The sequence below is a fragment of the Triturus cristatus genome, chromosome 10 (assembly GCF_964204655.1).
Source record: "Triturus cristatus chromosome 10, aTriCri1.1, whole genome shotgun sequence".
Taxonomy (NCBI): domain Eukaryota; kingdom Metazoa; phylum Chordata; class Amphibia; order Caudata; family Salamandridae; genus Triturus; species Triturus cristatus.
In genome coordinates, this window is record NC_140593.1 from 405,996,486 (window position 1) to 406,020,853 (window position 24,368).

The window sequence follows — 24,368 nt, forward strand, 5'->3', positions numbered from 1 at the left end:
TCTATCTTGTGGAGGTACATGGGGGTCTATCAAATTCTTTCCACCTTACTGTCTCACCTACTGCTCTTTATAAGTTATACCTGAAAGAACAGAATCCTTTGTTATTGGAGCCTTAGTAAGAGTCATTAAGCAAGGTTCCGCTTCCACCAACAATGAGACGTGTTGCTGCTCTTTTAAAACTAAAAGAGGGTACAAACCCCGGTCAGACCAATCTTCCTTCGTTATGCTAATACTAATATAGCACTTTTAATGGAGAAGATTAAGATTTGCTGTAAACTTTTTACCGCCTTTTCACAACCTATAATTGGGTGTAGGCAATAGCCAACAGGGAGGACTTGCATGGACATAATTCTTTTTTTGGGATGCAGAACTGTGGTGAAGAAATAGAGTAAAATAGATCTGCGCTGCATATTTAGAGGCTGTATTTGCCTGTGATGATTTATGGGAAATATGTGCACCACGCGTAACCAACAAAGTAGTTTGCTAGTTAAAAATATTAGAACTATTGAGCAGTACTGAAAGAATACAGGCATTTTTAGACCATCAAGCATGCATCAAAATTGTGCTCTCTTCAGACAAGGAAAATAAAGGAAGATAATCTGGAAAAGAAAGCAATTCAAACACAAAATGTAAATTTTCTTCAGAATTATGTTTTTCATCAACTCTTTTGGTGCCGATTTTAAATCTAATAACATAAGGCATTTATATTGTTTCTTATTACATAGGTGATGGCGAGGTGATAGTAAAACAAATATCTTAGTGCAAAGAGATCTTTCTTTTGGTAACTGGTGTAGTAAGACTCACATACAAGCAATTACTAGAATAGTTCATGAGAGAGCAATTAACGAAGCTTTTTACAAGGTTTCCAGTCAGAGGCCTTTGACAATTAAAAGTTACATAATTCTTCAATAGAGTCAGTTACTTTTTTCCTGAGTCGTTCAAGAAATTATGGATAAAAGTTAAGCTCATCACTAGGTTGGATAATTTGTTGACAGGGGCGGTAATAAAAAAGTTACGTTATTCAAATGAAATAAATCTGACAAAGTGCTTATTTAAACTTGACTGGAAGAAATGAGAAAGGAATATGCTACTTACCAGTATGCATCTGTTCTTGGCATGTAGAGCTGCAGAGTCACACACTTAGGATAGTAGATCGCCATCTGGTGTTGGGCTCGGATGCTTGCAGGTTGTTGTTGTCTTCGGAAGAAGTCTTTGGTCACGAGATAGGTGACTCCTCCCTTGGACTACAGTGCGCATGGGTATCCACTCCATCCTCAGATTGTTTTTCGCCATGATGGGAAATGATGGAGTTTGTAAAAATAAGGAAAGGATGTCCATGTGTAATGTCTAAGTAAGACGATGCTGGAACAGATACAGGTCCCGGGGAGGTGGGTGGGCGTGTGTGGCTCTGTAGCTCTACATGCCAAGAACAGATGCATACTGGTAAGTAGCATATTCCGTTCGAGGCATATGAGCTGCAGATCACACACTTAAGATAGACTATATAGCAGTGTCTTTCCTAGCGGTGGTCACCTGTATCAGTTGCGGCAGTTTTGAATAAAGTTTTAAGGACAGCCTGACCCACAGAAGCTTGTTGTTTGGCTTGCACATCAACACAGTAGTGTTTAGTGAAGGTGTGTGTTGTAGACCATGTGGCTGCCTTACAAATATCTTCTAAGGGAATGTTTCCTAGGAATGCCATGGAAGCCCCTATTTTGCGTGTGGAATGCGCTCTAGGGGGAACTGTTAGAGTGCGTTTAGCCTTGTGGTAGCATATTTGGATACATTTAATTATCCACCTGGCTATCCTGGATTTGGAAATGGGGTTGCCTTTATGTGGTGGAGAGAAAGCAACGAACAATTGTTTGGTGTTGCGGAATGCTTTGGTTCTGTCAATGTACTAAAGTAGGGCTCTTTTAACGTCTAAGGTATGAAGAGCTCTTTCAGCTACAGAGTCTGGATTTGGGAAGAACACTGGTAGCTCCACTGATTGGTTGAGATGGAACGGAGAAATGACTTTGGGTAGGAATTTAGGATTTGTTCTAAGAACCACTTTGTTACGGTGTAGCTGTAGGTATGGTTAAAGCCTGGATCTCACTTACCCTTCTAAGGGATGTGATAGCAATAAGGAACGCTACTTTCGATGTAAGGAACTGTAGTTCGCATTTATGCAGAGGTTCAAATGGGGGACCCATGAGCCTTGTGAGAACAATATTTAGGTTCCACACTGGAGAGGGTGGTAATCTGGGAGGAATAATCCTTTTAAGACCTTCCATAAAGGCTTTGATCGCTGGTACTTTAAATAATGACAAGTGTTGTCGATTTTGTAAGTAGGCTGCTAATGCTGCTAGGTGAAGACGTATGGATGAGTACGCTAAATTACATCTTTGCAAGTGTAGTAAGTAGCAAATGATGTTCTGGATGGATGCATCCAGTGGACATATATCATTGTTAGTGCAGTAAATGGCAAATCTTTTCCATTTTGCAGCGTAGCAGGCTCTAGTAGTAGGTCATCTAGCCTCTTTTATAATATTCATGCAGTCTGGTGGTAGGTTGAGGTAACCGAACTCTAGGACTTCAGGAGCCAGATCGCTAGGTTCAGTTAATGTGGATCTGGGTGTCTGATTTCTCCATGGTTCTGGGTTAATAAGGACGGGGAGATGCGCAGTTTTTGGTGTGGAACTAGAGAGAGTTCCAGCAGTGTTGTGAACCAGGGTTGACGCGCCCATGTGGGAGCTATTAGTATTAGCTTGAGAGACTGTTGCCTGAGTTTGCGTACCACGAATGGAGTGAGTGGGAGAGGCGGAAAAGCGTACGCAAATCTGCCTGACCAGTTCATCCATATTGCATTGCCCTTCGACTGTGGGTGGGGAAACCTGGCAGCGAAGGTTGGGCATTTTGCGTTGTCGTGTGTGGCGAACAGGTCTATGTCTGGTTGGCCCCATTTTTGGAAGATTGGGAGTAGGACTTGTGGGTGTAGTTCCCATTCGTGGATCTGTTGAGTTTGTCGACTCAACAGGTCGGCAATCTGATTGTGAACTCCTGGAAGGTGTTCTGCTAGCAGGTATATGTTCTGGGGAATGGCCCATCTCCAAATGTTCTGTGCGAGCTGGGGCAGCTGGAGAGAATGTGTGCCCCCTTGTTTTTGTATGTAATACACGGCTGTCATGTTGTCCGTCCGGATGAGGACAGTTTTGTTCTGGAGATGTAATTGGAATGGTTTTAGTGCTAGGAATACTGCCAGTAGCTCCAGGTAATTGATATGGAGCCCTTTCTGTTGAGTGGTCCATGTGCCCTGAGTGGCGTGTGTTAGGAGATGGGCTCCCCATCCTGTGAGAGATGCGTTGGTTGTCAGCACTATTTGTGGAAGAGGGTCTAAGAACGGCCGGCCTTTGGACAGGTTTATGGTGTTCCACCATTTCAGAGAGCGATGTGAGCGGCTGTCCACCAACACCAGATCTGCCAGTTGTCCGTGAGCCTGATTCCACCGACGTGCTAGACATTCTTGCAAGGGACGCACTTGAAGTCTTGCATAAGGCACAATGAAGATGCATGACGCCATCATGCCTATGAGTTGCATAAACACTCTTGCTGGAAGAGAGTGTTGGGTTTGAAATTTTGCGATCAGAGCTTGTATTTTGGCTATCCTGGCTGGGCTGGGATATGCTAGTGCTTTGGAGGTATTTATGGTGGCTCCCAGATATTGATGGATGTGGGAGGGTTGGAGATGAGATTTGGGATAGTTTATTGTGAATCCCAAGTTGTGTAAGACTTGAATAGTTTGGTGAGTGTGTAGGATGCACTTGTTGTATGAATTGGCTTTTATGAGCCAATCGTCTAGATATGGGAAGACATGAATTTGTTGTCTCCTGAGATGCGCTGCTACTACTAGGCATTTGGTGAATACTCTGGGCGCAGTTGTTACCCCGAATGGAAGGACTGTAAACTGATGTGGAAATAGGCGTCCTTGAGGTCTAATGTGGCAAGGAAATCGCCTTGTTGTAGTAGTGGGAGTACTTGTCGAAGAGTGATCATATGGAAATGATCTGAGTTTATGTACTGATTTAGGAGTCTGAGGTCCAGTATTGGTCTGAGCGTCTCGTCCTTTTTGGGGATTAGGAATGACAGTGAGTATACTCCTGTACCCTGATGTTGTAAGGGAACTGGTTCTATTGCGTGTTTTTGCAGCAATGAGAGCACCTTTTGTTTGAGGAGGCTAAGATGGTCTGGTGACATATAGCGTTGCTTGGGTAGAATGTGTGGGGGGGGTAGTAGTGAGTTCCAGGCAGTAACCATACTGGATAATTTGTCTTACCCACTTGTCTGTTGTGATGGAGTTCCAGACAGGTAGGAACTGTTTGAGTCATCCCTCGACTGGAGTGGAATGGTTTGGGGGGAGTGGAGGGAAGTCACTGTTTTGTGGCGGGAGAGGTACGAGTGTTGGTACTGCCTCGACCTCGTCCCTTGGTGTTGTTTCCTCTATATCCTCCTCTAAAATATCCTCTACTGGGGGATGTTTGTGTAGAGGGTTTAAATGTGAAGGAGGTGTCTGCTCCACTGTTTTTGGAGGCTCCCCTGTAGAAGGAGCGCCGAAAGGAGCCACGTGGTTGGGGAGACTGTAATGCTCCCATGGACTTAGCAGTCTCTGTGTCCTTCATTTTTTCAAGGGCAGTGTCTATTGCTGGCCCAAAGAGCTGTTCCTGATTAAATGGTTGGCTAAGTATAGTAGTTTGTACTTCTGGCTTAAAGCCTGAAATGCGTAGCCATGCATGGCGTCTAAGGAGTACACTTGTGTTTATTGCCCTAGAGGCAGTGTCTGCGGCGTCAAGTGCACATTTAATTGAGGCATTTGAGATAAGTTTTCCCTCTTGTATAAGGTCATTTGCCTGGGCCTTCTATTGGTCTGGTAGGTGTTGTATCAGGTCTTCTAACTGATCATAGGGAGCCCTATCGTAGCGTGCTAATAGGGCTTGAGTGTTGGCGATACGCCAATGATTAGCGGCTTGTGCTGCTACTCTTTTGCCTGATGCCTCTAATAGTTTGGATTCCTTGTCGGGGGGGCAGTGTATCTCCTGTAGTTTGGGAGCTGGCACTTTTCCTTGCGTTGGAAACGACCAGGGAATCCAGAGGGAGCTGCCCTTTGATGCAACAAGGATCTTCTGGGGCAGGTCTATATTTTTTCTCAATTCTTGGGTTGAGTGCCCTGGCCCGTACGGCCGTACGGGGTCTTTAAATACCTCTGTGGCGTGTTTTATGACCCCTTTAATCATGGGTAAAATTTGAACTGACTTTTGAGACTGTTCAAAGGTGTCTAAGAGGAAGTCTTCCTCGAGTGCATAGTGACGCCATGATAAAGCGCTGCTCTGTGCACTAGTTGTCCAAACCCCAGGTGGTCATCTGGGGGTGATGGCTTGGAGGGATATGGTGTAGGGTCAGGCATATCTGGTAGAGGGTATGCCCAGACATCCAATGGTACAGTATCTGGGTTTGTGAACGGATTATTAAGATCATCCGGATCACCAGGATCACCCCCTCCCCCTAGGTCATCATCATCATCCTGTGGGGGTGGTGTATGTGATGGAGATGGTAGAGGTAGTGGTGGTGTAGGCAGAGGGGGTGGGGTAGGAGGTGGAACAGGAGAGGAAGAAGGAATTGGTGATGTTGCAGAGTCCTTCTTCTTTATAAAAATGGGGGCAGGTGTTGTATCCGGTTTCCGTTTTCTACAAGGTACAGCAGTGACATGTCCAGTTTTTGGATCAATATAGATCGTTTTTTGTGCTGGATCTGGGTGGAAAAGTTCTAGGTCTTGAGGAACAGACTTTGGCGCCGATTTTTTCGGTTCCGATTGAGGTTTTGGGTGATCGGTAGAGTCTTTGGCTTTAGGAGGTGTATTTTAGTCCTTAGCCGGTGGTTTCGGTGCGGATGAAGATTTCGGCGCCGATGAAGGTTTCAGTGCCGAAGTTGAATCTTTGAGCTTGGGAGCTTTCGGTGCCGGCTTGTCTATGGGCCTCAGTGTTTTCGGTGCCGGAGCCGGTTTTGGTGCCGAGAGGTCTTGTGTCTTCGGTGCCGAAGGTGCCGGTGGCACAATGATATGTGGTATGCTCGGGCCCGAGCCAGCGGAAGGCTTGTGTTTCTTCGGAGCCGAGCCCGGAGGCGGGGCTTCTGAAGGGTGTTTTCGGTCTCGACTGGGGCCAGCTGGCAAAGTCTTGACCAATGCCAAGTCGTCTGCTTCTGAGATAATTTGAAGTTCCTCGGAATCTTCTTCCGGGACATCGGGACCCTCATCGAAGATGTTCTCTGGTTCCAGGGCTGGTATGTGTGCCATGATATGGCGTCGAGCTCTTCGATCCCGAATGGTCTTTTCGAAATGCGGCGCAGGCTGGACAGCTGGACTCGTTGTGTTCCGGCGAGAGGCACAGGTTGCTGACCTTATGATGGTCACTGTGTGGGAATTTTGCTCCACACTGGGGGCATTTTTTAAACGGCGTCCTTTCCATGAGTCGTAGGCCTTACGGCGCGGATAGGTCCAATCGCCCGCGTCGACGTCCGGAACCGGTCCGATGAATTCGATGTCGAGTGAAGGTGCCTCGATGTAGTTTTGTAAAAGTTTTTCGCTTCGAAAGCTTGTTTTTGAAGTTTTCTACCGGGGTGGAAAAGTTACATCCAAACCCAATGGCGGAAAAAAACAATCTGAGGATGGAGTGGATGCCCATGCGCACTGTAGTCCAAGGGAGGAGTCACCTATCTCGTGACCAAAGACTTCTTCCGAAGACAACAACAACCTGCAAGCATCCGAGCCCAACACCAGATGGCGATCTACAATCCTAAGTGTGTGATCTGCAGCTCATATGCCTCGAACACAAAATTCCCTGATAGACATTCCTCAGAAGCTCAGCCCAGTTAGCATGCCTCCTTGCGGTTGTTGATGGTCAACATAACACCGCACAATCACAGCATGTGAATTCTACAGATGAACAAGAGATTTAAAAAATGTAACTTGATGCTTAATTACTCGAAATCCAAGCCAGCGAAACTTGCAAAAAATTAACACCCCATTTGCCAAAACACAAAGGAATACCAGTGGCAGCCATGAACAGCAAACATTTCAAAATTGCTTAAGTACGGAATTGCCAGAGCAAAATTTCAAGATCAATCTGTGCTCTAAAAGCTAAAAAACAAAATGCATGAACATGGAGCCAGGTTCAGGTCTGAGATCAGTTAGAGGGAAAAAAGGGGGGGGGGGGGGGTCCTGGGACACCATGTTACGTTCCCTTCACTGGCGAACCAGCTTTCCCAAGGATAGAGATCGGTCAGTTTGACTTATGGGGGAGCAGAGGTTGTGGAAGAATTAGTCCACTCTTTGAGGCAGGTGGTATTAAATAATCTGGAAAGATTATGGAGGAGCATAGTCTGCCAGAAAGGGAAATACTTCATTATTATCCAGTGAGGCACTCGAGTGCTGTAACATCTAGTACTATAGCACTCAATTAAGCTGTCCCATGACCACGTTCAAGAGGTGTACCTTGCGAATAGGGAGACAAAAGACTTTTTAGATATTTACAAATTCATGGTGAATGGGACAAAAAAATGTGAAAATCCCAACACAAAATCCATGGTAGCAGGATGTACAACATCCACTCAGAGACAGGGAATTGGAAGAGTCCTTCTTAAGGATGCACTCCTCGGCTAATAGTACTGCAGGGAAAGAAACCTGAATCAATCTACAGTGCACTATCCCACTCATGGAAAGCTACACCGAAGGAATCCACAGAGTTCTGACAAATGCAGGCAGGGGTGTGATGCAGTTGGTACAATGACGCATGTTCTTTGCAGGTCCCCCAATATGCAGCATTTATATGACACCATTACACCTCTTGGGACTACCATATAGCAAACAGGCCCTTTTACCTCCAAGAGAGGTAAGCAAATCTCAATGACACTGGGGTGGCCAGACAGGCCATTACCGTCCATTTGGGCATGGCTATTACGCCAGATCAGAGGGACTGGCTATATAGATAATGGGACTGTCTAGTAATGGAAAAGATTTGAGCTACTCTTGTGCAGAGGGAAACTTCTTTGCATCTGACTGGGGCAGTGTCCTAGACCTCGTGTTCCGAAAAGGGGAGCTCATATGACCCAGATATCTGAGAATTATGAGAAATATCCCACAGGATCATACCCAAATGGCATAAGACAGATGCATTATGCTACCACACACGAATGTACATAAATCATAGTGGGCTGGAGGAACACTAGAGGGCCCGCCTCCCTACACAGAAGTAATCAAAATTGTGGTCGATATTCCCTGAAATCAATGAGAATTTGTGGTGGTGTATGTTGGGGTTACCAGGGGATGAAAGGGGGTGGTGCTTTGGCTAAATTTATAAAAAGTTGTTCTGAGAAGTAATACAGCAAAATTCGTGCCAGCCCTTGGTTGTAGGTAAGTGTGACAGTTCAACAGTAATAAAACAAATGAATAAAAACATGTAAAGAAGAAACTCTCCAAGCTAACATACCACACAGGAAAATTGTTGTTGTCCACCAAATTATTCCAAGGACAACAGAAGTAATTTAATAAATCTGATGAGAGTGAAAATCACTCCAGTCTGCCCCATTCATCAGAGAGAATTTTTATATTGAGGCCAATCATTGTCGAATATGCGACAATACAACGCGCGTTGTTACCACGCGTGGCTTCACATCACAAGTCGTTTCTACGACTTGCGCTAGATGGCGTGCTGGACTTAGGAATAGTATAAATTACTATTCCTACTCCAGTTAGCGCAACAGCAGGGAATGTGTTGGATTTTAAAATCCAAAACATTCCCTGGTGTTGCACGCCACCTAGCGCAAGTCATAGAAATTACTTGCAATGTAAAGCCACGGGTGGTAACAACGAGATTGTTGTAATGACCACGTTGTTACCTACCTGCGTGGTAACACTTGTGTTGTACCGCTGTTTCCCATCATTGTCCAGTCCATCTCTGGGAACTGGTGTTCAGCACTCTGGGCTGTTCGCATCTCAGTGATTTCCTGAGATTTTTATTTCGGGGCATCTACACAAAGGAATTTAGGGCCAATGGAAGCAAATTGCAAGGTAGAGAAAGAAGGGCAGCTTGAAAAGTGTAATAATCAGGACAACGCTGGTGTGAAGAAGTCAACATAGCTTTATTGAAGAGTAGATAAACAGGCAAGTATCTTCTATATATCACAAGTGTAGATCTCCGTCAGCAGTCCTAAGCATCCATCAACAGTCCCACCGGGAATACTACAAAAAGGTATACAAGAATGTTTTTGTTTTTTTTAAATCCTCCCCCTCCAAATACATTTCCCTGTATTGAAAGCAGTTTCCTGAAGTTGAATATATTACTTTCAAGTGGTTGTGCAAACACACCATTAGAAGAGGCAAGCCTGGAGTTACATACAGTGTCAATATCTACAGTGACATCTGTTGATTGGGATGAATAACACTCACCAGAAATTGCGGAAATGGGTTTTTAGTGGCGTAAAGTTGTCTGCCTAGGCGCTAGAAGCTAGTTTGCTGTTTTTTATTATTACGTTTTTTAGGTTCAGCTAAATTCTTCCACCCACTTTCCTTTCTTTCCAAATAGGAACAAATCTCCAATTTGTAACATTAAGCAGATTTTTCTCTATTTACTGGGGAACACTTTAGGCTCCAAATGCAGGCTACAAGAAAGCAATCCAACACTGAAGGACACTAAAGCCTTTCACCCTGGTTCAATGACAAGATGTTCTTGGGAAAGGAAAAAATATTTGAAGTTTTCAGAGTTTTTGGCCATGATGTTATGGTGTATTCAAGCACGTAACTAATGAGAATATCTTCTTGAGAAAGATTTATTGACAAACATTTCCCTTTGGGATAATAATTTTGACATGAAATAAACTAGGAGGCTAAAACAAAAAAAGTGTGTCACCGATGTTCAAACTTCGTAAAATGGATCTAACCTTTAAAGTGAATTGAACTGCCGACTCCGGTGGATACACAATGAAGTGCCGCAGGGTGAACCCAAACCCATCCGAATTTCTCATTAATGTTACTGACTTCGGCCCAGGCCAGCAGAAGGCTTCCTCCTCCGATGGCGATACAGCTTCACGCGGCCCCTTTCCATCTTTTTCTTTCGACACCTAAATGTAATAAGAAAATTGGTTATAATTTATAATTATTTATATCATGTTAAAAAGTTAACAATGGAACGATGTACAATGAATTATAAGTTTCCTTAAGATTAACAATAGCAACAAAATGCTTTAAAAAACTTGAATGCCATCCTTCCTCACTTGAAACAAATAAAAATAAAGCTAGCAACAAACAAACACTGAGGTCAGGGGTGGGACCCTGCAAGGGAAATGCTTTTCAAAACCCAAAGACTTGACTTTACTTCGTGATGACTTCACTTCGCAAAGCAACCAACTAATAATGCCTCTACTACCCCTACCCTAACATTCAGTGAATGTTCCACTGCACTTACTTGCTGGAAGAGTTAACTAATTTTGGTTTGGTTAACCTGAATGTGGAATTTTAAAAAGCGAGCACTTTTTTTTCGTAGAGCTGGTAAGTTCTATGTGCAGAATACTTGTGAGCCGACCCACAGAGATTTTACCACCACTAAAATGTCAGACTTAAATGTTATTCTTCGGCTAAATCATTCTAGTCAAAATCATTGTTACCGAAATACCTTAAATTAGGACAAAAGTAAAACAAAAGGTAAAAACCCATCCGGATTGCAAAACGTTTTTCTGAAGCCAGGGCACTATAACGACTTAAGGAAACTGAAATATCTTCCTGGAGTATTCAGTTTAAGAACTGAATAATGGCGAAAGTGACTCCGTGGATACAAAGTGGAAAGACCGAGGGCAGAGTTGGCTAGTAAAATGTACTGGCTCAATACTGCGCGCTAGCAGGAGCCCCTGGATGGCGCGTTGTATGAGTGAAGACATATATGTGGCCTGCGCAGGCTGCGATGCGAATGGCTGGCGATTTTTAAAGTGGAGGTACATAAATGGCCAAAATGTATTTTACAGAGTTGTCCCAGGGTGAATAGGGGCGTGCTAGTGGGAGGGGTCAGGAGGCTTGATTGATGAGGGAAGCAAGTTGGGTTCTCCCTCTAACAAAACTTTGAAGAAATGTGGCCAAACAATGCGTTTTACTGCACAATTTTCAAAGAAATTGGTTTAAAGCTGCATTTTTTACAAACAGTTCTGAAAAAGACTCATGAAATATTCGACTATTTCAGTCTGTCAAGCAAGGCCTGGCCTCCTTGTGGCTGTTGCGAAGGTGGGGTTTATATATGAAGCCCTTTATTCCCTCTTTCACCACATCCCTGACATCCCACCTCCTTCCGGTCCAGCCTGAGAAAAGTTTAAAAAAAAATTGTGAATAATTGTACATAACTGAGAATTTTAGTTAGAAGACAACAGTGAAAAAATTAAACATGAAATAAAACTCCATCTCATTCCGTAAACACTAGAGATATCTCTCGGGCTAGACGGATCTCATAGGTATAGACACAAGAGCTTAGTTTACAGCGACTACAGACTTTGATTCAAATGCACGGATTAGAACACCAATTTTCCAGACTGGGGTGGCCGAAGGCAATAATGATGACAAAGTCATAAACTGCATTAAAATAGCTTGATCAAAATGAATGACAAAAAGTTTTCACAAGCCAACAGTCGAAGCTGCAGGCTTCTGAGATACCAAGAAAACCTCTATAGCTACTAGAAGTCAGTGCCTGGGGTAACCAACAGATGTGCACGAGAAGTCAAGGATGTCTACCATATGACAGTGGTGGCCATCATTATGCCAGTGAGGACACAATGTGCTGTAGCCATCATTATGCTTAGAAGGGTGGATGGCAGGATAAATCAGGGTAACGGTAAGGTCAACTGAAAAGTAATTATGCGTAAGAAATTGTATCATTATTAAGTTCTCATTGTTGGATCTTTAGGTATTTTTAGCCTTTTTTTCCATACTTGAGCCGCTGCCTGGACTATGTCTCAAGGTCTCTAATTGAGGCAAACAAGTTTCCTACCACTAGTAACATTGTTTCTACTGGATACCTTAACTGCAGATTTCTCAGCTTAGAATACTCCAAGGCACCAGACTGAATCTGGAAAACCTCTTCCACAGCAGTGCTTCTGTGCACAACTAGGCGAGCCAAGGGGCTCCACTCTGACTCAACACCGCACCACAAGATACAAGCGGAGCTGGAAGTACCACTCCTTGCGCATTGATGCTAGTTTCTTGTCTCTTCCCTTTCCATGTCTCCGGCGCAGAGCAAGAACAACTGTTGGCACCAGTGTGTTGAAAACTAAGGTAGGACCATTTAATATTTTAAAAAGAGGCCGCTCCACAGAACAGGAAGGTGGAAGGGCAGTGAGGTATCTGGAGTTAGACCGAATACCCACCAGAAAGGGCAATGCTAATGGATACTTCTAAATGCAGTTTCATCACCTTATAATAAACACCAAAGCAGTAACTCCCCCGGGAGGAGGGTCTGTTGAGTGGGCACGGATCAAAAATGTCTTGCCGGACCAAGTGGGTGCTTTGAAAACTCATGCACTGGTGCTCAAGTCGCAACCTGGAAGACGTCAAGGTCAGCAAGCTGCATGCCAACGCAATGGTGGCAGGCTTAGTGCTGGTGAAATGGGCTCTCAGACCTTCCATTCTTTGCCTATGTGTAGCAGATCTTAATGGAGAGGATTATCCACATCGACAGGGTCCACTTCTACACAGCCTTTACTTTCTTCAATCCAGAGAACCCCAGAAAAAGCTGATCGCCAAAAGGACATCAGACAAATTTGTCCCAGAGCCCCACATGGATATAGATAGATTTTGGAGAAAAGTGCCATCCCCTACTTTCAGGGGAATCGTAAATGCAGTCAATTATCACTGCTCAATCTACACACATACAGGTGCAGATTCGAGTGGAGGACCATGCCCTGCTGCTGAGATAGGAGGAGCTTGCGAAGTGGTAGCCTGATCAGAGAACAGATGCTCGTGCCCAGAAGGTCCAGGTATCACACTCTCCTGGCCCAATCCGGAGCCACTAGGATGACTTTGGCCAAAGTCACTCCTGATCTTTTTCAAAACCAGGGCAGGAGAGGCAGGGGCGGAAGGGAGTTGTCTATTCCATTCCAGCGAACACATCTAACAACCATTTCGACGGAAACCCCAACATGTAAAACCTTCAAATCTGCACATACTCTATGATAGCAAAAAGATCTAGCCAGGGTTCACCCCACTGTTGGAAAACACCCTGTGCCACCTAAGATGTAGGCACCATTCGCGATTTGCCAGATGCACTGAGCTCAGTTGGGCTGCTCTAGCATTAAGGGATTCTGCCGGGTGGTTCGCCATCAGGAAGATGAGCTGGTGCACTAACCCCCACAAGAGGCACAGAGCCTCCAGACACGGGACCTCTCTTAACCCTACTTGCTGCAGTGCCACATGGTGGTGGAATACCATGAGAACCTGTACCAGCCACCCTTTGATGGATGGTAGGAAGGCTTTCAGAACAAGAGAAATGGTCACAACTCAGACTGATGTGGAGCAGGCTTGAGCCCACTTTACTCCCCCTTTCCCAGATGCTCTCCACAGCTCGGCAGGGACACGTCCATCAGCTCTGGGTGGGGAAGGGAGTGGCCTGTCACTGTACCTTTTGGGCAGCTATCCCTGCAGATTTCGAGCAGTCTTCTCTCAGACTGGGATGGCACTGGTCAGATTACTTTGACACCGAGTCCACTGGAACTTCAAATTAATTTCCAGAGCCAGCATGTGCCACCTGCCAGAGTTGACTAGAAGGATGCAGGAGGACGCAGGAGGCCAAGAGGCCAAGAAGCCTCAGAAACTACTCTCAGTAAGATCAAACCTGAAATACCTGGATCATAGCCAGAAAGCCCTAGACTTCTTGTGGTTGAAGAAAAGCCCTAAACTCCACTGTGTCCCTCTGCAAAGAAGTCAGGTGCGACTTTGGCTAGTGGAAAGTGAAATCCAGTGATGTCATGAGGTTTTCCACCGATCAGAGGTGGTCCTCGACTGACTGCAACAAGCTACCTCCACCAGCCAGTCGTTGAGGCACAGGAATACGGCTATCCCCGACTTCATAAGATGGGCAGCTCCATCACTTTCGGGAACACCCAAGGGGCGCTGGGGAGGCCAAATGGGACCTAACAAACCGAAAAGGCTACTAGCCTACTTGGAACTGCAGGTAATGTCAGTAGAACTACAGGACTGGTATATGAAAATACACATCCTGCAGGTCCAAGGGCACCACTCAGTTGTCCAGGCTCAGAGCAGACAGGATCTGGACCAGCATGAGCATGCCATAGGAAAGAAGATCCAGACCGGAGGCTCCTGTCCACCTTTGGAATGAGGCAATAGCGAATGCAACAACCCTCTCCTCTTTCCGAGTCCGGAACTTTCTCAATAGCAATTGGAGGCAAACAACCATACCACATGTAACAGAATGGGAAGGTGCTTGCATGGAATTCGCTTGTGTGGGAGGTTGTAAGGGGTGGGGCAAAAATAAAAGGCAAGATGTAACCATTTTAAAGGATCCCTAAGTCCCACCTATTGGACATAATGCATCGCAAACCCAGGAGGGAATGTAAAATAATGCCACCCAACGTTTCGGAATGAGTTACCAAGGGCAAACTGACGTGGGGGTGGAAGCCATAGTAGCAGGGCAAGAGGCGTGGGAGCATTGCTACCCTTCTGGTCCACATGCTGCTTGCCAGACTCACGTCCATGACCTCGATAGGAGTGGGGTACCTAGGCCAATGGTTGAGAATGATGCCTCTATCCAGCCCTTTCAATAACTGTAGACTTTCTGAATTGATGCGGTGGCTGTTTGGAAGAGGCCAACACTCCCTAAGAGCACCTTGTAGCACAAGTGTCCTTAAAACGCTTCAATACAGACTATGCCTTCTCACCGAAAGGGCATGGCTCATCAAAGGGTATATACATGAGGGAGCCCTCTAGATCACCAAAACATCCTGTGGAATGCATACACGTTTCTACGAAGTACAGTACAAGTGCGGACTGCCCTCCCCAGTCAACCTGTAGTATTGAGACCTGCACACTTAAATGTGGCCGCGACCTGGCATTGTGAATCGTATGGGCCAAAGAGGCCCTGACATCTTCAGGGCTGCCGACGAGATCTCACTAGCCATGTCCCACAGGGCATGTGTGTGAAGACCCAGCAAACAATCAGCATTTATCAATCGCAATGCTGCTGGAATAAAACCTGTGCTTGCCAAAAGCCTCAATCCTCTTGGATCCCCTATCTAGAGGAGTAGTTGGAAAGAAGATACGATTCACTTTACTGGTCGAAGCTTGCACTAAAAGGCTGCCTGAGTGGGGTGTCTGGTGAGGAAATGCAGGTTACCAGGCACCTTTCCATGACATCTGGCTACCACCTGCCTATTTACAGGTGAGCAAAAAGCGATGCTTCGATCTAGTGGCATCAAAGTATCAGTGAGGGCATCGTTAAAGAGAAACAAGGGCTCAGGCGTAGCTGGCCCAGGCTTCAAAATTTCCCTTACATGTATATTGGTCTCAACTAAGGGTGGTTGTAATTCTAATGCCACAGCTGCGATCCTGACCACCAAACAAATGAACAGTAAGAAAGGGTTCTCTACAGAGAAAGACTGAACCATACCTAACTTGTAATCTACAATAATGGCTCAGTTATTATGGAAACTTGCACATCATACTTAATACTGTTTCTTATTTTTTTTTAAAAGTACCCCTTAGAAAGGACACTAGTGCTACTCAGTGAGTCAGCCGTCAATGAAAAAAAGAGGTAGCACATTTCTTGGACTCATTCAAGAAGTATTTATTTATACATTCCACAGAAGGAGGGGAAACATCCTGAACAACGACTCCAGAACAACGAGTTCCGGAGTCACGCTAGCCGAACAATGACTTGCCAGAACAACGACTCAGCCTTAACCACGCATGTGCGTGGTTAAGGCTGCTGCGGTCTAGTGTTCAGGGAAGGGCGGAGTTCGGAGGAGCGTCGCAGAGCAACAGGTAAGAGGGGTTAAGTTTCAGGGGGGGAAGTTTAGGTTTAAATTTTAGGGGTTGGGGTTTAGTTTTTAGGGGTTATGGGTGTTCGTATTAAATAATTTTTATTAATATATTCGTTTTTAGGGGGTGAAGGTGATCGAGATTGTTTAAAAGGTTATGTTGGTAATCGATTATATTTTTAAGGTGGGGAAAAACGTTTAGTGTGTGGGTAATTGTGTTTAAGTTTAGGGAGGGGGTAATTAGTTTTTAAGGGGTGGAGGGATCGGGGAAGTAGATGGAAAGATTTTTTTAACACGCATTCCTTTACAACGAAAAATCGTAGTAAAGGAATGCCTGGTAAAAAAAAAAATCGTGGTTTAGACGAGGTCGTGGTTGCGACCTCGTTGTTAAAGAAGTCGTGGTTGGCAAACTCTTAGTTCGAACATAAAACCCAGAAACAAAACAAAATGATATATTACACAGTTCTCGTATACTCATACCAACAGGGTGCCATCACCAAAAATTACGTTTGTACACCTTGCGGCAGCATTAGCATAAAATCCAAGATGTCTTATTTTGCAGCTTGTGTTTATTCTTGGTGTGAATTAATCATATTTGTCGTATTTTATACTAGACCACCACCACAAGAAGTTAGATTCGCTTCCACCAAAGCATTTTGGCTTCTTGAGGACAATAGCAAGGTCATCTGCAAATTTGCAAACATACTTTTGTAGGGAAGAAACACATCGGCTACTTCAATCATAATTACGCTGGAAACAGGGCCTGCTGGGTACTCTGGAGGAAAACACAAATATGGACGCATCACGAGCAGTTTCCAGTGAAGGTCACAACATGCTGTCTCAGGGTGTGCGAATGAATAAAAAAAGCCTGCTGGGATGCATTTACATTATTAGACTCCTCCAGAGAACATGGTCTCCCGCGTGGTCAGTTTCCAGCATAATGGGGCATAATTATGAATAAAGTAGCCAGGCTGTTTCTTATTTGTGCAAAAACACACCTTTAGTCAAAGGTGCCAGGCTTTGACACCAGATTTAAAAGTAAGCAATGTACAGCTGTAACAAGCCTTTCCCTTCACCTCCGATTCCTCCAAATCCCCAATTCCCTGTTCTATTCTCCTTCAATAATTCCTCCTTTCCTTCCTTTTCATTAGCCCTTAATTTAATTTGTTTTCATTAGGTCTCGTCTGACCCAGTGCATGCGCTGGTCTGGCGAGACTTATTGAGAGGGCTCCAAAAAGTGCTACCAGGCCAGCCTAGAGCTACAGTGCATGTGCGCGGGCGCGCGCGCCACGCTTTACCGCGATTACTTTCACTTTAGCGGCCGCTTTGATGTTTGATCGCGATCACTTTTACTTTTGCAGCCGCAGGGCCGCTTTGCATAGCCAATAGGTCTTGCTTTTGGGACCTTATAAGTATTTAGTTATGGAACTGTTGCATGGCTAAACACTTATAAGATCCCAAAGGCGAGACCTATTGGCTATGCCAATTCTTGTTTTATTTCCCCTTCTCCTATCTTCCTGCGCTTTCTCCTTACCTTCCACACAGTTTAATTTCTTTCCTCCTTCATACCTTCCTGGCCACCTTACATACCTTCCTTGAACCAGTTTCTCAAGTCCCTCCCTTCAATTCCTGACCTCCATTTTTCAATTCCAGTTCCTCTTTTCTTCCCTGAGAACAGCAACATGATGGGTGCACCCCACAGACCAGCATGAGGCCTCCCTCCATTGAAAACATGTCTTTACTAGGCTGTGTGATTAGTCAATGCATCTTGCGGGAAAAGCGGATTACAAAAAGGGAAGTATTTCACTCTTTCAAAGTCAAAAAGACCTCTTGAAAGAGGTGACAATCGGTTTTCTACGCACTAGATTCCTGTTGTCAACATACACACAGCGGGTTTGTATGGACGTATATTGTCAAAATGTTCTCAAACCAATTCTGCACCTCAGCTTTGACAGTCGTAATGTTTCTCCATGAAAACAGCGATATCAACTGCCTGTTGACACTCGAGAGTGCAAGTCGGTAGGTAAAAAGCAGGAGCAGTAATGAGGGGAATCCCACGCAATGGTACATACAGAGCACAGAAAGAGGACGGAATGGAGGTGCGTGTTGTTTCATGTTATGTACAGCTCCAGGTGACGGCAGGGCCTCTTGGCGATCAAAATTGTTACTGACCATCCACAATACAACTGCCATTCTAATGCTTTAACGTTAAATCCTTTATGAGATCCAGGGTACAATGCACCAAAGTAAGGCGAGTGCCATGGAGAAGTCTCAACCCCAATATTATTATTTTTTATGAATGTTGTATCTGAGCGACAATGCATATGAAGATCATAGGGTGGGTGGTGTTAAATCAATAACACACCGGTTACTGAGCCTGGTGATCAATGAGGAATATGCACTAAACTGTCCTAGGCCAGGCTCCATCATTAAAGCACCGGGTAGGGCACGTACACCATGACGCCGCCCATCTTAAAGATTCGCGCCTTGAATCAGTTTCTAGACACGCAGATGATGGACGGAATACAGAGCAAATCAAACATTCACCCCCATGGGTTAAATCCATTGCTCTTTTGCTCACCATGCCAACCCCGTTTAGAACCAGCCATATGCAAATCAGTCATGACCCTGTGCGTCATGGGAACAGTTCAGTCAAGCCAGGTCTTCCCTGGACCGGAAACAAGCATCCTGGGACCGGCTTTGGGGCATCACCCACTATCAGCCAGGCTAGCTTGAATCCAGTTGCACAGTAAGCCCAGGACCCACGTCTGGGCATACCCGGCACACTTAGGGTGAGAAAGCAAAAGACACACAGATGATGGACGGACTGCAGAGCAAATCAAACATTCACCCCCGGTCAGGAGATCGGGGTTAAATCCATTGCTCTTTTGCTCACCATGCCACCTCGGTTTAGACTCAGCCATATACAAATCAGTCTTGACCCTGTGCCTCATGGGAACAGTCCAGCCTGAACTGCCAAGCCAGGTCCTCCCTGGACCATAAAACAAGCATCATGGGACCGTTTTCTGGGCATCACCCCTCATCAGCCAAACACAAGCAATCCACTAGAGGGCTGAATTAAACACACACACACACACACACACACAGTTATACTTTGTTAGTAAAGATTAGACAGTCGACAGTGTTGAACACAGCTGTAAGTTTATCTCACTGCTTTAGCACATGCAACATGCATCTCATCTTAGACCATCTAAAATTGAGACCACTATTGATTCTGTCACGCATTTAGATCAAAAACATGCCTGAAGGAAAAACAAGAATCCCTTGGACTTCGATGAAGGTCTGAACCACCTGCACTTAATGTGCCTGGCAAGCCAATTTGGGAGACCGGTTTTATGCAATATGCTAAACTTTGAATCAATGTCCAGATGTTTCAGTACCTTTTTTTTTTTTAATGAGGTGTGATAAATTGCACTTATTACAAGTTCTTCCACCTCTAATGGGGAAAAAAATGGATTTTGAGACATGTAGCAACAAAATCTGCTCGTCTCTATTTACGGCACATTTTCACATGTTAAATTCCAGCATGTTTGCCATGCTGAAATATAAGTCTGAGGTTCGGACTTTATCTCAAGCTGTGTTTCCCAAGTGTGATACAATAAGCAAAAAGTATAATTCCCAACTCAGCACAACCCCGGAATTGTATAGCCAATTCATAAGGACCTTAAGGTTTAATTTAAAACTCACTTATTTAAAGAAGTGAAAGGGAACCTATAAAAGTTGAAAATCGAAAACTAAAGGGCTGGCTAAAGAGCCCTGACACTGAAGCACATTTATTTTCAGGTGAATATTCATAAGTGATCAAAAACAACCATCATTCAGGCAGCAAGAGAGCCAATGACTGAAGTGGACTGAACCAAACACTGTCGTGGTTGGAAGCAGAGAAGAAGGCGGATCTAAACACCCTTTATGTATCTATATGTATGAAGCATTTAATGTTTTTTTAACTACAAGATACGGTCAGTCTGTTTAGCCCGTTAGGCTTCCCGAAAAGATTCTATCCTTAATTATTACAAAATAAATCCTTGATCCTTGATGTTTGGGGGGGGGGCGCGAGAGTGGGGTGGTAGCCAGCCTCTCTTGGGGAGAGGAGTTGGCCTAACGGTTAGGGTGCTCGACCTCGGACCTGGGGGAACTGGGTTCGAGTCTCGGTAACGACGCTAAACCTCCTGTGAATCTGGGCAAATCACTTAATCTCCTCGTGCCTAAAAAAATTAATGAATGTGTCCCCTCATGTAAAGAAACTGGTGCTATGTAAAGCGCTGATACCCGATTGGATTCGGGTCAAGTTTGCGCTATATAAAACTCTGCTAAAAAAAAGAATTTTTTAAAAACCAGCAGCAAAATCCCTCCACAAAAAATGCAATCTGAGATAGCATTTAACAAAATACCTAATAGCAGGCTTTAATACAGAGCAGCAACAATCCACCCTTAAATGCCTGTAGAGTGTATGGTTTTCACAGGCAATATGTCAAGCATACTGAATTAATAGTAACTTCATTACAATCAGGCTTATTATCTTAATCATTGGGTTGTCGCCATAACCAACTGAGCCCAACCTACTGCTCAAATGTTTACCCACAAGGTATCTTATCAGGTATGCTGTAACAAGATTACAAATATTAACAAAAATCACAGTTGCTAAAACATAAAACCCTTTTTCGGAGCCTAGCAAGGATTACCACAGTGTAAAATCATCTATCCACATGGTTAGTATGTATGGGTCATCAAAACTCTTGCCTAATAGGGTATCTCAGACTCTGTTTAACTAAATACTAGAGCTGGTCAAAAATTAAATGACATAGCGTAATTCGCATCTATTCAGAAATCTTGCAACTCAGTAAAAATACCTCCCCAAATTACACCATTGAATCATGTTGCGTAATTACTCCGTCGTTTAAGAAACTTTTTTAATGCAGGCTCATGGGAATAAGAACAACCAGAACACAAGCGGCTGATGTCCGCGGCACTTTTGAGCAAAAAGTGTCCTCCCTTTAAAAATTGACACGACACAATTCCAATACATGAAAACAAATCATGCAAATTTCACGCAACCTCACAAAATTACTAACACAATCTTCTAACAATGCATCTCTAGAAGCCTATTGCCTTTAACACATGCTTTTCACAATAATTAAGTCAAACCTACTTGCTTTGCCATACCTTTTCATTATTAACAGATCACTTCTAAGTATTCTCTATAGTAAGAGAGCAAGTTCGCACCCCGAGACAGTTCGGTTTCTGCTTTTAAGTTTGTTCACATGTTTCCGCGTTCCTTCTCTCACAAACCAATGTTTGGCTTACCACAAGGAATATCAAAAGCAGCTACACATTCAGGGGTTTGGCATCGTTGGGCATAGCAATGGTTAGGTCCTGGCGGCGTGGAATGGAGAGGGGAGACACGGGTTGTACACCTGAATAGGTACTCTGTAACAATACACCCATCTGACTGAGATCCAACCAAGCAATGTTATGGAGATGTGCATGCCTATTACATATTGCCTAGATGGACTTGAGGATGCAATGTCTTGAATTCTGTATGTTGATCACTAAAATGCCAATAAACACACGAATAAATAACATGTCACTCCTATGGATTCTGATGTAACTGTCCCAATCAGCCTAAAGCCTTTATCACTGGCTTGATACCTAAACTAACACAGTTCTATTCAAGTGCACAAGATCTGGCAACCAGCATGCAAGCAGTTACAAAATTACAAGTATGTACGGTATTACAGTTGGGTGACCAAAACATTTGCCTACTATGATAACCTGTGAGATTACAAGTAACAAAATACCGGTCTACTGCTGGGAGCATAGTGTGCAAATAATCCACTGTTAAGAGGTCTACTGGCTTTATCAAATTTTTTCCACAATAAATAAGCCATGCCCACAACCTTTGTCATAACTTTCCATAATAAACAGGCCAGGCATGTGGCTTAATGTTTCCCTGCGCACCAATTAGGCCTATGTGTGTAAGCATTGACTTGTCACCATAACCAACTCAGACACACTGTACGGAGCATTACCTTTCCCACAAGGCAACAGTCATGCATTGTCATGAAATTACAAATGTATAAAACATTAAACATTTCAAAGGTAAATACTTTTGCTTCCAAGAGGGTTTAACAAGAATTCTCACAGTGCAAATCTTCTAACCCACGGAGTAGGCAGAAAAACTCCAAAACCCTTGCAGTAACAATCCCCCTCTTAAATGCCTATCAACCTTAACATATGCTTTTCACAATAAATATGTCAGGCCTACCGCCTTTTTCACAACAATTCATAATCAACAGATCAGGCGGGTGCCCCCTGAAAGTTCAAGTTCCATCCCACAGTAATCTTAATAATTTATGCATGTTAGTAATCCTTCTCAAGACAGGTATACTGCTGAAGGCAGAAGCAACTGCACAATCAAACAAAATAATCAAGGAGGTGTGTGGAGACGAAGCACTTTTTCCATGGAAACACACAACTTTTGCCCAATCAAAATGTACTCCTGTCCACCAAAATGTGGGCGGAACCAAAGCCCCTCCCAGTAGTACTCTTGAAAGCTTTTTTTTTTTTTAAGGCTGATTAGCTACGGTCAGGTGACAGTCGCTCTGTCAAGTGAGACCTAAAAATATTGTGATGAGGTCACGCAGGTAAGGCCTTTTTGTTTAAATACACATTCCAGATGAAGTGCCCCTATAAACTAAGTTCTGCGCACAGTGGTGAGCCAATATACGTTACAGTGTGGGAAGATCAAGGCAATGATTATTAAATGAAGATTCGAGAGGCGGAAGTTATAAATATAAAAAAAGAAAAAGAAAAAAAAAAAGAAACTGACCCAACCAATGGCTTCTGTCATATTTTTGTGTTAATACCCACGAAGGCAGAGCGAGATAAAGAGAGAAAGGGCCAGAAGAAAAAGAGAGAAAATACTCGAAGAGAGTGGGATGATTGTAATGCTGTAATATTTAGGATAGTAGAAGGAGCTACAGAAACGAGAACATCCAAACCAGTAGGAAGTCAGTGGCCTCACACAACTTTGTACATAGTCACGGAAATGCAGCCAATTGTTGTATGATGCTGCACTTGTCATTCTGCTGCAAAAGATCACAGCACAGCGGAGAGCAGGGTGGATGGTGGATGGCTCACTCGCTGAAGGCTCAGGGCGAGTCAATGCAGTCATTCATCCTCTTTCAGGTACACAGGTCGGGTTTATTAACACTGGTTAGTAATAACTGTGTATAAACCCATGCATGGATACTAAGTGTACAAATAGATGAAGCAAAGCAAACTACTCTCTCAATCATCTTTATTCACTTCTCCTTCTCGTGACCCGATGTCTTCTTGAATTAGACAAAAGCACTGAAGACATACTGAGCTACAGTCCTATCTACTTCCTGTGTACAGGAAACATATGAAGACCACACGAGAGACAAATACGTTTGTGTACATTCTCCTGCTTTTGTATGCGCCTAAACCCACCTACTGAAACAGCTAGTGTGACGCAGTTATGAAAAGCCATATATTGTATCTAGACGCTCTTTTTTATGTTGGTCACTGCTGTCGATTGCACTGCGAATAATAGATCGCCCCCAAGAGTGCGCCTTTAATCAAAGCCCAGACTGTGACAGGTGAGGGACACTAAAGTGTCAATAGGGTATTTTACGTGGCTGAAACATCTGGGCACAGAAACTTAGCTTTTAGGTATGGAGTTATAAGATGGTCTTTACCTGTAAGCATTCTAGGCCAGGATTATTTACTATTCTAACTGTAGCCCAGGAATATTCGCAAAAAATCGGGTTTCACTGTGTTGTTTACCCCCTTGCTGTGGGAGCACACATGGTTGGATTCAGACAAACGTACAATAGACAGGTATCTTACACACCTCCACTTGGGCTTTTTAAACTGGAAAACGGTGTTTTGAAAACACCATACTGTTATGATGTCCATTAGCAATGGACTGGTTTGTGGAATGTTGGGTTCATTCTAGATTCATGCAAGTGACATGGGCAGGGAAGATTCCCAGGTCGGCAGTTGACCGCTGGCTATGGGATGACTGCACCATCACCAGCAGTGTTGTGGCGCTTCATTCAACGTAAAACTTCTTCATGGAATATTAGGAACCTACCCATTTCAAATTCCCACACATCAGTATAAATACAAGAGATCCCAGTTAGCAAAATATTCCATTACATACCAACCTAGAGGAGCATGTGATTGGGATAACAATAATAATAATAATACAAATACTAGCAAAAGCAAATAAAAGTAAAGTAAAACCAATTAAAATAAAATATATATAT

The 24,368-nt window shown here is 44.0% G+C and overlaps 1 protein-coding gene across 5 annotated transcripts in view; it reads right to left on the minus strand.

The window, feature by feature from the left end:
• ARHGAP21 (Rho GTPase activating protein 21) overlaps window positions 1–24,368 on the minus strand; it is a 442,217-nt gene that overhangs the window by 281,663 nt on the left and 136,186 nt on the right. For all 5 annotated transcript variants that reach the window (XM_085631689.1, XM_085631687.1, XM_085631691.1 and 2 more), the window contains one exon: window positions 9,967–10,146. In XM_085631689.1, coding sequence (XP_085487815.1) covers window positions 9,967–10,146 — 180 coding nt within the window. The remainder of the gene's footprint in view (window positions 1–9,966; window positions 10,147–24,368) is intronic.